The sequence below is a fragment of the Paramisgurnus dabryanus genome, chromosome 4 (assembly GCF_030506205.2).
Source record: "Paramisgurnus dabryanus chromosome 4, PD_genome_1.1, whole genome shotgun sequence".
Lineage (NCBI taxonomy): Eukaryota > Metazoa > Chordata > Actinopteri > Cypriniformes > Cobitidae > Paramisgurnus > Paramisgurnus dabryanus.
This window is the reverse complement of record NC_133340.1, coordinates 20,933,173-20,945,489: the sequence shown is the minus strand read 5'-3', so window position 1 is coordinate 20,945,489 and position 12,317 is coordinate 20,933,173. Positions and strand designations below refer to the sequence as shown.

Below are 12,317 nucleotides of genomic sequence, written 5' to 3'. Positions count from 1 at the left end.
GACCATTTTGTGCGTACGCAACGTTTATACATCAGGCCCCTGGAGTGTACATTTAACACTGGTGAATTTGCTGTGTGCTGTGCAGACTAGTTAGAGTTTTGCACATGTGACTCCACTTCACAAAAGTGACTTCAGTGCCCACTGTTGTTTAGCAATCGAATAAAACTGTAAGATAATCCCTGTCCGTGAAACCGCCCCATCATCCATGTTTAGAAAATAACTCTGCAAGCAAGTTTTAGTTTAATTTTAGTTTTCAAACAGAGATGGTGATAGAGAGGCAAAAGTGAAAGATTGCAGCTTTTTACTCTGCTTCAGTGTAACGGTTTAGTGTTTTACTGTTTATGAAAAGGTTAGAAAGAAAGGGTTGTTTGAGGAACCAGAAATTGTTCTATATACTCATTTAGAAACATTAACAGAAGTGAAACAAAAAGGCACGTACACACAGCAAAATCACCGGTGTTAAATCTACACTGCTGTAGTTTATATGGGAAACACCAGACCTGGTGTTTCCCATATAAACTACAGCAGTGTAGACCACTGTAAAAAATTGCTGTTAAAAAACAGCCAAATTTAACAGTATGATTCTGTTTTTTAACAAAAACAGAAGTATACTGTTAAATTCTGCATTCTGTAAAAAACAGTTTTCAGAATAATGTGAATTTACAGCCCTGAGAGTCCACCGTTAAAGACTGCGTCCCAAATACCACACCCTACACCCTCATTCACTATTCCCTACATTAGTTTCCTAATGATCCACCTGAAATCAAGTCAATGAGTTCAGATACTGAAGCATTAATGATGGACACCTGCTGCTAATAAACAGAATCACTGAAGAAAAGATAAATAAAAAATAGAGGAGATTAGCAGAAACACTTACAGACACAAAGACTTAGATGAACATCAACTGAAAATAACAGAAGACAATAAATCTCTCCATATATCACCAGATGAGAATTAAACATTTACACAAACACCATTACCATCTTCACTTATAAACCACTTTTAATTTTAAGACTTTATTTCTGTAATACATCTACAACAGTTCTTACTGAGAACAAACAGGTGTTTACTAGACTTTACAAGCATTTTCTTTAAAGTCACCATTATGGTGATCACTGTTTTCATTAGTTGGGCTCTTGACTTGGTTTACAGTCTGGTTGCTATAACTGTGTCTTTATGATGCATGTTTGTTATGGCAAAGAAAACCAAGAGATGATAGTCTCGTGAGGTTGGATGTCTGATTATTGATCAGTAGTTTGTCTTACCAGCCTTATTAAGCGTAATCATAAAAATTAGTAGTTCTTAGGAATGTTTATGTATAAGTATTTACATATTTGAATCAGAATCATTACATGAATTATTAGTATAACAGTAATCTGATAGCTTGACAGAGTTGCTTACAAATGGATTTTTGCAAACTTGAAACCAGTCCTCAGATGACACTCACAGACATCAAGAATCAGCCTACGATTCTCAACTAGGGTGACAAAAGAAAATGGAAAAACCGTTCATCGGCCTAGTGAGTTTTGTACTATGCTGATACCCAGCATGCATTGCAGCATGAAGCTTTTCATTTGATAGTCACCATTGTTGAGATTCATAGCCTGATTCTTGATGTCTGTGTATGTATTTCGCTTTTGTTTTTTATATCATTTATTCCAACAATATAACATTATAACATTTTTATATCATAAGATTCCTCTGGCTACCTCAACACTCAGTTTCTGTCACATTAGTAGACTACTATAAGGGGTTGCCACCCATCTAATCACTTATGAGCTTCTGTATAAATCAGTAAATTACTTTTGACTAATGAGACTAACACCATAACGGTCATTAGTCAGTGATAATAATTATTTATACTTTTTTGCCATATTCAATGTCTTTCAAATCACATTGATAAGCATGAATAAATATAACACCAAAGGGCAAACCCAAGGATCAAGAGTCCTACTAAAGTAAACACTGATCACGAGAATGGTAACTATTATTTAGGGATTAGACTATTAGACTAGAGCTGTCCAAACTCAAAACAACTTGCACTGACATATTTTAAAATACATCAGTGGCCTTTGTTTCGCCTGAAAATGCACAAGTTATGTTTTTAGTTAGGCATGTTTGTTAAAACTTGTTATATTTCCTAATTAAACTATTCCTGGTTTAAGATAATACCTGTTAAGGAAACCACACCGTATGATTTATTTCTCAGTAAGAGCTAATGTACATATAAAATAAAATCTAACTGGTTTGTAATAAGTGAAGATGGTAATGTTGTTTGTGGAGTTGTTTGATGATCTTCTTGTGAAATCTTAGAAAATCTGAGTAAGTTTGATTCTCTTCTAAGTCTGTAAGTTGAGTTTCTGCTTGTTTTCTCTTTAATTCGGTTCTTGTTCATCTTTCATTCAGTGATTGTGTTTGTTAACAGCAGCTGTTCATCATTAACTCAATCATCACTTCATTATCTCATTAACTTCAACATTGGGTCTGTTTCTTTTACTCTTTGTAGTGTGGACACATTAAGCAGTGTTCTTTTGACACCAAAGATTTTTAAAGGGTTAAATGTGTAAGATATGAAAACACAGAATGCTAATGTTTTTTAACAGTCCGAAGGAGGCCGTAAAAAAACATTATCTTGCTGGCAACCAAGCTGCCAGTTGATTACTGTTATTTAACAGAATGTGCTGTTAAAAAACAGAAAACTTAACAGTCAAATTTGCATACAGAAATATGTTAATTTCACACAGACATTAGAGAAAAGTCCTTGTATTTTGTTTTTTAAATCATGTAACTTAAAAACTGTTCAGGGGATTTACACAAGATGATAATGTGAGAGATCTCTTAGTGTTTAATGTTTTGTTTTGTTAGGATTTGGCTCAGTTTTTGGGTTACCATTGTGCTGAAGAGTAGTGTGGTTGTTTAGGTCAAGGGTGGGCAGTAGATCATTGATGTTATGCTGCCTGTTGTTTTATTTTAAAGCAGTAACTTTGTAGTTTATGATGAACTACATGAGATTTGTGTGAAAGTTTAAATGTTTGCAGTTCAATTTTAGAAGTAATATTTGTGTTCAATGGACTCAAATGAATTAAGTTCACAATACTAACACCACCATATATATATATATTTATAAACTTGAATGGATCAAGCAATTGGTTTCTTAAATTAAATGAGTTGCTTTCAGGGCATTATAACATTAACATACTGTTAAAATAGATGAGCTGTAAATTAACGGAAGTAGAACTGTATTTTAACAGAGGCAGAACCGTAAAATAACATTATCTTGCTGGCAACCAAGCTGCCAGTTGATTACTGTTATTTAACGGCACAATTTTTAACAGTGCAGGGGCGCTGCTAAGGATTTTGGGCCCTATGAAAAGAATCTTGACAGGGCCCCCAACACAGTGGAGACTTTTTTCATATTAATTTACATAAAATCATGCGCTTTTATGGTATTTTGACTGCCAATGGTGTGAGAAAATTTTACTTGAATTAAGTGTTTAAGAAAAAAGAAATCTAATTTCACAATTTTTTTCTCACCCCATTGGCAGATCATTTTGCTTGTTTTAAGGACAATTTCACTTAAATTGTATATTAATTTGTCTTAAAACTAGACTTATTTACTTAGGTCATTTTGCTCATCAAGAAAAAGCATTTTTAGATATTTCTACTGAAAACAAGACAAAAATACTAAGTAAGAAAGTCATTTTTTTGCAGTGTTGAACGTTTAACTAAAACTGTATCATGCAGTTTTAACACTAGAACGGCCACCAGCAGTCATTTTAACAGCAACATTTAAACTTATGCACTGCAAAAAATTATTTTCAAGAAAAAAAATTCTTAGTATTTTTGTCTTGTTTTCAGTAAAAATATCTAAAAATTCTTAAATTAAGATGCTTTTACTTGATGAGCAAAACGACCCAAGAAAATAAGTCTAGTTTTTAGACCAAAAATATTACATTTAAGTGATTTTGTGCATTAAACAAGCAAAAAAATCTGCCAATGGGGTAAGCAAATTTTTCTTGAATTTAGTGTTTAAGAAAAATGTTCAAGATTTTTATGCTTACCCCATTGGCAGATTTTTTTGCTTGTTTTATGCACAAAATCACTTAAATTTAATATTTTGGTCTAAAAAATAGATACATTTTCTTGGGTCGTTTTGCTCATCAAGAAAAAGCATCTTTATTTAAGAAATTTTAGATATTTTTACTGAAAACAAGACAAAAATACTAAGAATTTTTTTCTTGAAAATCATTTTTTGCAGTGTGATAATTATCGTTAACACTAGAACGAAGAAGGCGTTATTTTGATCGTTTTGAAATTTGCATAGTCAATAACTTTCATAAAGCCTTGCTGCTCCCTGACTTTTCCTAAAACTACATGAATTTTCATTTAAACAAACGTTTAAATATTTATTTTGTGAATAAAAACAGAAATATAATCATTTCTATCTATAACATCCACAGGCAGTCATTTTGCGCAGGTGAAATTGAGTTTTGCCGAGTCGGTCTGAATCAGATAATGTGAAAGTATTACAACTCCACATCATCTTCAAGATATGCACTAAAACCTCACAAACAGCTGATAGTAGTTTGTACAGTAGCTGGCAGAGGATTTTAATCAGAGTTCATGAAGTTAGACTGCTTGCAAGACAGGTGCAACAGCGTGGACCGCTGCAGGGTGCTGAAAGTCGGCGAACCGGCGGAGCCTCGTACAAAGATGCCGACAACGGCTGCCTGTGAGGCAAAGCTGTGCACCCGCTGCACCCTGCTCTATCGAAATGTGCTTACTTTTCGAAAATGCTACCGTAGAGACCTGATGAGAGGCCTCATGTACAAAGCGTGTGCGTAAGCACAGAAAAGTGCCGTAGGCTACGATCATTGTCACGGGCGGGCGGTCCACTAACAATTTAGGCTTACTTACAAACCCACTTTTTCTTGTGAAAAATTGGGTAACATAATGTCGACCCTTTGCTTCTTTCACTTCTCTTATTTTTTTCTCTTTACATTTTTGACTTCCAGATTTTTGAGGCATTTTCACTTCCTCGTCAGTCAAGTTGATATTCTGCCAGCGCTATAAGTGAAGTAAAGCTGTGTTGCCTGGATTATACAATTTGGGCGGACTGAACCATTTTATGAAAATTGAGAGGGGGGAAACGGGTCTACAGACGTTTGTGTTTCCTAAACAAATATTTTTTTTTTGATACCAGGAAACGGCAAATAGAATAATTTATATTTAATATTTTTTACTATTAAATATTTGTAGCACCACAATTTTGAGGGCTTCTCTGGGCCCCCTCTTACTCGTGGGCCCCGAGAATCGTCATTGTTTAAACGCTTGAAACATTTCGAGCTGAATTGAAGTACAGTCACATTCCTGATCAACACAATTATGATCAACACAGTGATCAAATTACAGTTTGCCATTTTTATTCAAATAGAAAGCAGACTTTAATATAATGTAAATGTTATAAACTGACACAAGGGCAAGCAGAAGAGTTGGAAACAGTTGCACTCACCACTAGAAGCAGATTGATGTAGGAGCTGGGGGCTGAGCTAAAACTCTCTGATCTGTACAGGTGGGGGCATTGGTTGTTTGGTAGCCTACTGTTCAATTATTGAATGACAACTCATCAGTGAATGTTTTGTGTCTCTACTTAAAACTAGAATATTGAGTTTAATTTCAGTGTATTTGTCATGTTGCACAGCTATCATACATCTTCAGAAATATTTAACATTTTTATTGTGCAGCCAATTTTACTTTATAGCAGTAAAGCAGTTTAAAGTAATTTATTGCTTTAAAAAAGAAGCATCAATTAGATACTGAAGTAAATTCACAAGCAATGATCCAATAACAGAGGTGGGTAATCCCTGTGCCATGAGTAAAAGTCCTCTCAAGTATTTTGTTCCAATCACCTGGATTTGCTAATTATAGCACAGTTTTTCAGCAGGAGGTGACCTCCTGGCTTGCTGGTGTGTTAAGCCCTCAACGAAGCCTTCAAGGCCACGACTATCTTTTTTGTGCCAGTTTCATGTATTGGTTACTCAATTGTTTTTCCTTTTTTCAAAACCTTGTTGCTTGGAATTGGGTTTAGATTTGTGATTTTTGTCAGAATTTAAAACTGTTTTACTTGGGGTTAGAGTTGGGTTAGGATGTATTTTTATGTTAAAGGGGTCATAGCATGAAAATCAGACTTTTTCCATGTTTAAGTGCTATAATTGGGTCCCCAGTGCTTCTATCAACCTAGAAAATGTGATAAAGATCAACCCAATAACTTTGTTTGGGTAAGCCATTTACTGCAAGCATGTGAAAAATTAGGTCGTTCAGATTTCGCCTGTTTTGTGAGGTAGGTAGCAAGGCGAGTTATAATAATAGCACCCCCTTTATCTGCACTATCCAACCACAGCACTGCCATTTAGTTCAGAGAGAAAGAGAGAGAAAAGAAGGACTTGACAGCACAATTGAGTTTCAATTACAACAAACCACCATCATTGTGATCAGTGTTTGCACTTCAGCCGCTCATTTGCTTTTTAAATGTCACACCCAAAAACGGCACACTTTTGCTCAGACCTACAAATTTGCAATTTTAACATGCTGTAATTAATCATCTGTGGGGTATTTTGAGTTAAATCCTCACCTTCACACTCTTGAGACACCAAAGATTTAGCTTACATCTTAAAAAAACCTCATAATATGACCCCTTTAAAAGTTGTTTTAACCCCAACCCCAAGCTACAATGGTAAGAAATTGGGAAAACAATTGAGTTACCAATATGTAAAATTGGCACGAAAAAGAAGATCTATCACGAAAACATGGAAACACGTCTCTTAAACACTTGAAACATTCAAGCTGAATATAAATGCCGTCACATTCCTATCTTACCATATCTGCGCTACTCACCTGACCAACGGTGAGCTCAAACTGCCAGAAGCTGGCGGAAGGCTCAATATCTAGCACCAGTGCTGTGATTGGCTGAAACGCTCGGGGCAGTGCTGCCTTGAAGGCTTGGTTGGCCCCGTCCCAAATGGCACACTCCGGACTTGTGGTCCTCCTCAGAGTCCACACTTTGATGACATCATGTAGTCCAGACTTTAGGGACCCTTGATGCAAGTCCACGGCGTGATTTTTTTTCCCAAACCAGTTCAGATAGGAGTTTTACTTAAACATGAACTCAGGGGCAGAAAGAAATTTGATTGGTTCACAAAAATGACCAATGAAAGTCCTCAACCGGAGCCTTCAAGGCCGCTTCTGCAGTGAAGCAGTTCGAGCTCACCGTTGGTCAGGTGAGTAGCGCAGATGGTTAGATAGGAATGTGACTGTTTTGAATTCAGCTCGAAATGTTTCGAGCGTTTAAGTTACGTGTTACCACGTTTTCACGTGTCCGTGGCACGACTTTCTTTTTCGTGCCAGTTTCACGTAATGTTTACTCAATTGTTTTTCCTATTTTCTTACCATTGTCGTTTGGGATTGGGGTTAGAACAACTTTCTGTTACGTAAAATGACATCCTAACCCAAACCCAACTCTAACCCCAACATCAAGTGAAAGCAGTTTAAATTTCTGACAAATAAATGTATAAACCACTGCCATTCTAACCCAAACCCAACTTCATCCTCGCGCGGAAACAGTTTAAAAATGAAAAAAAACCACAAATCTAACCCCAATCCCAAACGACAATGGTTTGAAAAAAGGAAAAAAAATTGAGTAACCATTACGTGAAACTGGCACAAAAAAGAAAGTCGTGCCACGGACACGTGAAAACGTGGTAACACGTAACTTAAACGCTCAAAACATTTCGAGCTGAATTCCAAACCAGTCACATTCCTATCTAACCATCTGCGCTACTCACCTGACCAACGGTGAGCTCAAACTGCTTCACTGCAGAAGCTGCCTTGAAGGCTCCGGTTGAGGACTTTCATTGGTCATTTTTGTGAACCAATCAAATTTCTTTCTGCCCCTGAGCTCATGTTTAAGTAAAACTCCTATCTGAACTGGTTTGGGAAAAAAAATCAAGCGAGTCCACGTGGGTGCACCGGAGTCGTATTTTGGGACAGACTCAGGCATCACACCGGAAAATAGGTAGAGAAGTTGCCCGTCAGTGTGAACTCCTCCCTTCCGTCGTCTGATTGGTTCGATTGCCCTTTCGCAAGGACTTCTGGGTTGGCAAAGTGCGCGAAGCCTGCTGCAGTGCGGGCTTCGCTGAAGACCGCATCAAGGGGGCAAAGGAGGCGCTGATGAGCACACTTCAAAGCGTAAAAATGACAGATGGGACACCCTACGGACTCGTAGACTAAGCGAGAACGCGCAATTTAAGGCCACGAGACCGAAAGTCCACATGAAGTGCGCCATTTCGGACAGGGCCGTTGAGGGCATAAAACACCAGCGAGTCAGGAGGTCACCTCCTGCTGAAAAACTGTGCTAATTAGCAAATCCAGGTGATTGGAACAAAATACTGGAGAGGACTTTTACTCATGGCAAATGGATTACCCACCTCTGTCCAATAATAATTGCTTAAATTGTAAATAAAAGCATTTTTTTTATTATCAAAACATTGATTCTCACAGATTCTCACAAATCCATTTTCTTGTCTGTGTGCATGGAAGATCATTCCAGTTGTTTAGGATAGGTCGTGAAGAACTCATGATTTCAACACAGTCCTCATTTCTGAGTTCATCATTCGGCTCACCTTGGTACCAAAACCTGAAAGCGTGTAATCAGATTATTTAAATGCTGAACCGTATATACCAGTGATGACCTGAAAAGGAACATTTTAGATACTCTTGGTCAAAAACAATAACAGGAACTATGAGGTGTTTGGTTAGTCTCTCACAGTCAAGGGTGTGAAAACAGCAGAAGAGGCTTTATTCATCAGCCATTATCTAGGACAAATACAGCTTGTACATGAACTGTTTACACACCATGCTTTAACAATTTTTTATTTTTATTTCTGTTGTTATACTTATACTTTTTCAAGTAGTGCCAACATTTTAAATTGTCGGATGATGCTGTAGAAGAACCGTTTTTAGCTAAATGGTTCCATAAAAACCTTTAACATATAAAGGTGAAAAGATTAGAAGGAAATGTTTTGAATACTATTTTACTTAAGAGGTGTGTGAGGAACCAAAAAATATTCTTCTATTGCATCACCGTGAATAACTTTTTAAGCACTTTAATTTTTTTAAAGTGTTGTATATACTAATTCAGAATAACAGAAGTATAATTAAAGCAGAAATTGTTTGCTTACCCTTTATTCAGTGGTGTATTATCCACCCATTTCATCTTTCCTTCCTCTGCTATGTCAGACAAACCAATCCACACTCTGTCCTTGGCAATTGAAGATATGTATCTCTGTGTGTGTACAATACCAATTAACATAGTAACAGTAATAGACTTCTTTTCTCTCATCTTCCTCTGCTTTAACAGATGTGTTTTATAAACACAGTGTCACAATTAGCAGAAGAAAACTAACACTAAACTTCAAGACCCAAGTACCCAACTAAAGGAAACACTAATCGGAGCAATGGTGACTTACTTTATTAACCAGATTTACAGCAGTTCTTTAGAAGTTAAACCTATCATCCATGTAACTCTGCAAGCAAGTTGTAATTTTAGTTTTCAAACAGAGATAATGATAGTGTTCATTTAACTATGGTGATTTCATCTATTGCATTTAATAATTTGGCTTTCTTCCTCATTTTAGTATTACTTTCTCCAGAAAAAGAGGCAACAAAATAAAAATTTTAAGACAGGAACAATTCCAAAATTGAGTTGATTTGACACAAAATGACCAGCAGGTGTTCACTATTAATGACTCAATCACTTCATTATCTTATTAACTTTAACACTGATTTAGTGTTTTTTTAACACCAATCTTGGTGTGGATTATATAAACACCGAGCAGTGTTAATTTAACACTGGGGATATTGCTGTGTGTCCACTCAGATTTGTTATTACCTATGTTCACATAGTAACCTCTTCCTTGTAGGTATGTTTTAAACCATTTGAGAACCATCCCAGAGAGCCCTACCCAGTTTTCCAGTCTATGTATGAGTATGGTGTGATCTACTGTGTCAAAGGCAGCACTAAGATCTAGTAGCACCAGCACTGATATTTTACCTGAATCAGAGTTTAAGCGAATATCATTTATTATCTTTATGAGCACTGTCTCTGTGCTGTGATGCTGACGGAAACCAGATTGAATGTTGTCCAGATAGCCATTTGAGTTTAAGAATTTGTTCAGCTGATTGAAAACAACCTTTTCAACGATCTTGCTTATAAACGGAAGATTTGAGATAGGTCTGTAGTTGCTAAGTATGGTTTTGTCTAGGTTACTCTTTTTTAGGAGAGGCTTAACAACTGCTGTTTTTAATGACTCTGGAAAAGGGCCTGTGATCAGAGAGGTGTTTACTATTTTTAAGAGGTCAGTTTCTAAGCAGTTAAGCACCTTTTTGAGAAAAGATGTGGGGAGAGTGTCAATGCTGCAAGTTGATGCTTTAAGATGTTGTACTGTTTCTTCCAAGGTTTTTATATCAATTATGTCAAATTCTGAGAGAATGACTAATTTCTGAGGTTGTTGCAATGCTATCTGACTGACCACAGTACAATTTGAGGTCGTATTGATTGCCATTCTGATATTACTGATCTTCTCAGAGAAAAACTTAGCAAACTCATTGCATTTGTTGTCAGAGAGCATTTCACTAGGAACTTGATTTGGGGGGTTTGTTAGTCTCTCTACAGTAGCAAAGAGAGTGCGAGTGTGGTTTATGTTGTTATTTATAATATTGGAGAAGAAGGTCTGTCTAGCTGTGCCTAGTTCTACATTAAAAGCACGAAGACTGTCCTTATAGATGCTATAATGTACTTCAAGTTTTGTTTTCCGCCACATACGTTCAGCTTTTCTGCATGTTCTTTTCATGTGCTGTACTGCTGTTGTGTTTCTCCAGGGTGCTTTACGTCTGCCAGTGATCACCCTGACCTTTACTGGAGCTATACCATCAATGGCATCTTTAACTTTTATGTTAAAGTTTTCAAGGAGAACATCAACAGAGTTTGCGGATATGTTTGGCAACATTGACATAGCATTCATAAATACCTCACTGGTGTTCTCATTTATGAACCTTTTTTTGATATAGACAGATCTAGCATCAGTGGCAGGACAGATCAATAAATCAAAGTAAACACAGAAATGGTCAGATAGCGCTTCATCCTTGATTACAGTGGATGAAATGTTTAGACCCTTGCTAATGAGCAGATCAAGAGTGTGTCCCCGATTGTGTGTAGGACCTTGCACGTGCTGGGTCAGATCAAAAGTGTTTACAAACATTTAACAGTTCAATCGCAGTATTGTTTTCTGAATTGTCTATATGAATATTAAAATCTCCAGCAATAACAAAATAATCAAATTCAGAGGAAATTGTTGATAAACGTTCTGTGAATTCATCAACAAATGCTGAGGTGTATTTGGGAGGTCTATAAATAATTGTAAACAGAATGCGTGGTGTACCTTTTAGAGCAATACACAAATATTCAAAAGACTGGTAATCACCAAGTAACACTTGCTTGCATTAGATTTTCTATATCTAAGAAAATAATTTATTAAAAATAATCTAATTATTATGAACACGAGCAAAGCAAGCTAACGTTAGCTCATCCTGTGCAGCTGTCAATCAAAGAACGATATCATCTACTGTCAATCATCTTGCCTCAAGACCCACCCCATTCAGAACGTTTAGAATATGTAGTCGCACATTCAAATCACCATTACTGTAGCAGTTAAAAGTTTACAATTTTTATATGGAGTTAGTACATTTGATGGCAGCACAATCAACTACATATATGTGATGAAATATAGTGTTGGAGCATAATGTTGTTTTAGGTTGGAGTTCCGCTTTAAGGGGTTGTTTGAGGAACAAAAAATGGTTCTTCTATGGCATCACCGTGAATAACTTTTTGAGCACTTTTATTTTTAAAAGTGTTGTATATACTTATTCAGAATAGCAGAAGTATAACTAAATCAAAATTAGTTTGCTTACCCTTTATCCAGTGGTGTATTATCCACCCATTTCATCTTTCCTTCCTCTGCTATGTCAGACATACCAATCCACACTCTGCCCTTGGCAATTAAAGATATGTATCTCTGTGTGTGTATATAAAACAGTTAAAATGTATGATTTTCATTCTTTGCCTCACTCTTAGAGACTTATACAAACTCTACCTGTTCTTCTTCAGTGTTGATAATGACCAGATCTTGACCACGATCCCTGCAGAACTGCCTGCTTTCAGACCAACTCTTCTCCTCAGTGGACATGAAATACATGTACGACCC

General features: G+C 36.5%; 1 protein-coding gene across 1 annotated transcript; it reads right to left on the bottom strand.

Moving 5' to 3' along the window:
- Positions 1–8,466: 8,466 nt before the first annotated feature.
- On the bottom strand, positions 8,467–12,317 carry LOC135760495 (C-type lectin domain family 4 member E-like). Its single transcript, XM_065274489.2, has 3 exons — positions 12,207–12,317; positions 9,237–9,340; positions 8,467–8,692 (listed from the first exon to the last, which is right to left on the bottom strand). Exons 1-3 carry the CDS (start codon positions 12,306–12,308, stop codon positions 8,551–8,553), a joined length of 348 nt encoding a protein of 115 aa, XP_065130561.1. The 5' UTR covers positions 12,309–12,317; the 3' UTR covers positions 8,467–8,550.

Bases quoted from the DNA above. Each gene is read 5' to 3' on its own strand.
- LOC135760495 (XM_065274489.2), bottom strand. From the start codon at position 12,308: ATGTATTTCATGTCCACTGAGGAGAAGAGTTGGTCTGAAAGCAGGCAG. The intron at 9,341-12,206 runs GTAGAGTTTGTA...GTACACACACAG, and splicing joins TCAACACTGAAGAAGAACAG to AGATACATATCTTCAATTGC. The intron at 8,693-9,236 runs GTAAGCAAACAA...ACACGCTTTCAG, and splicing joins AATACACCACTGAATAAAGG to GTTTTGGTACCAAGGTGAGC.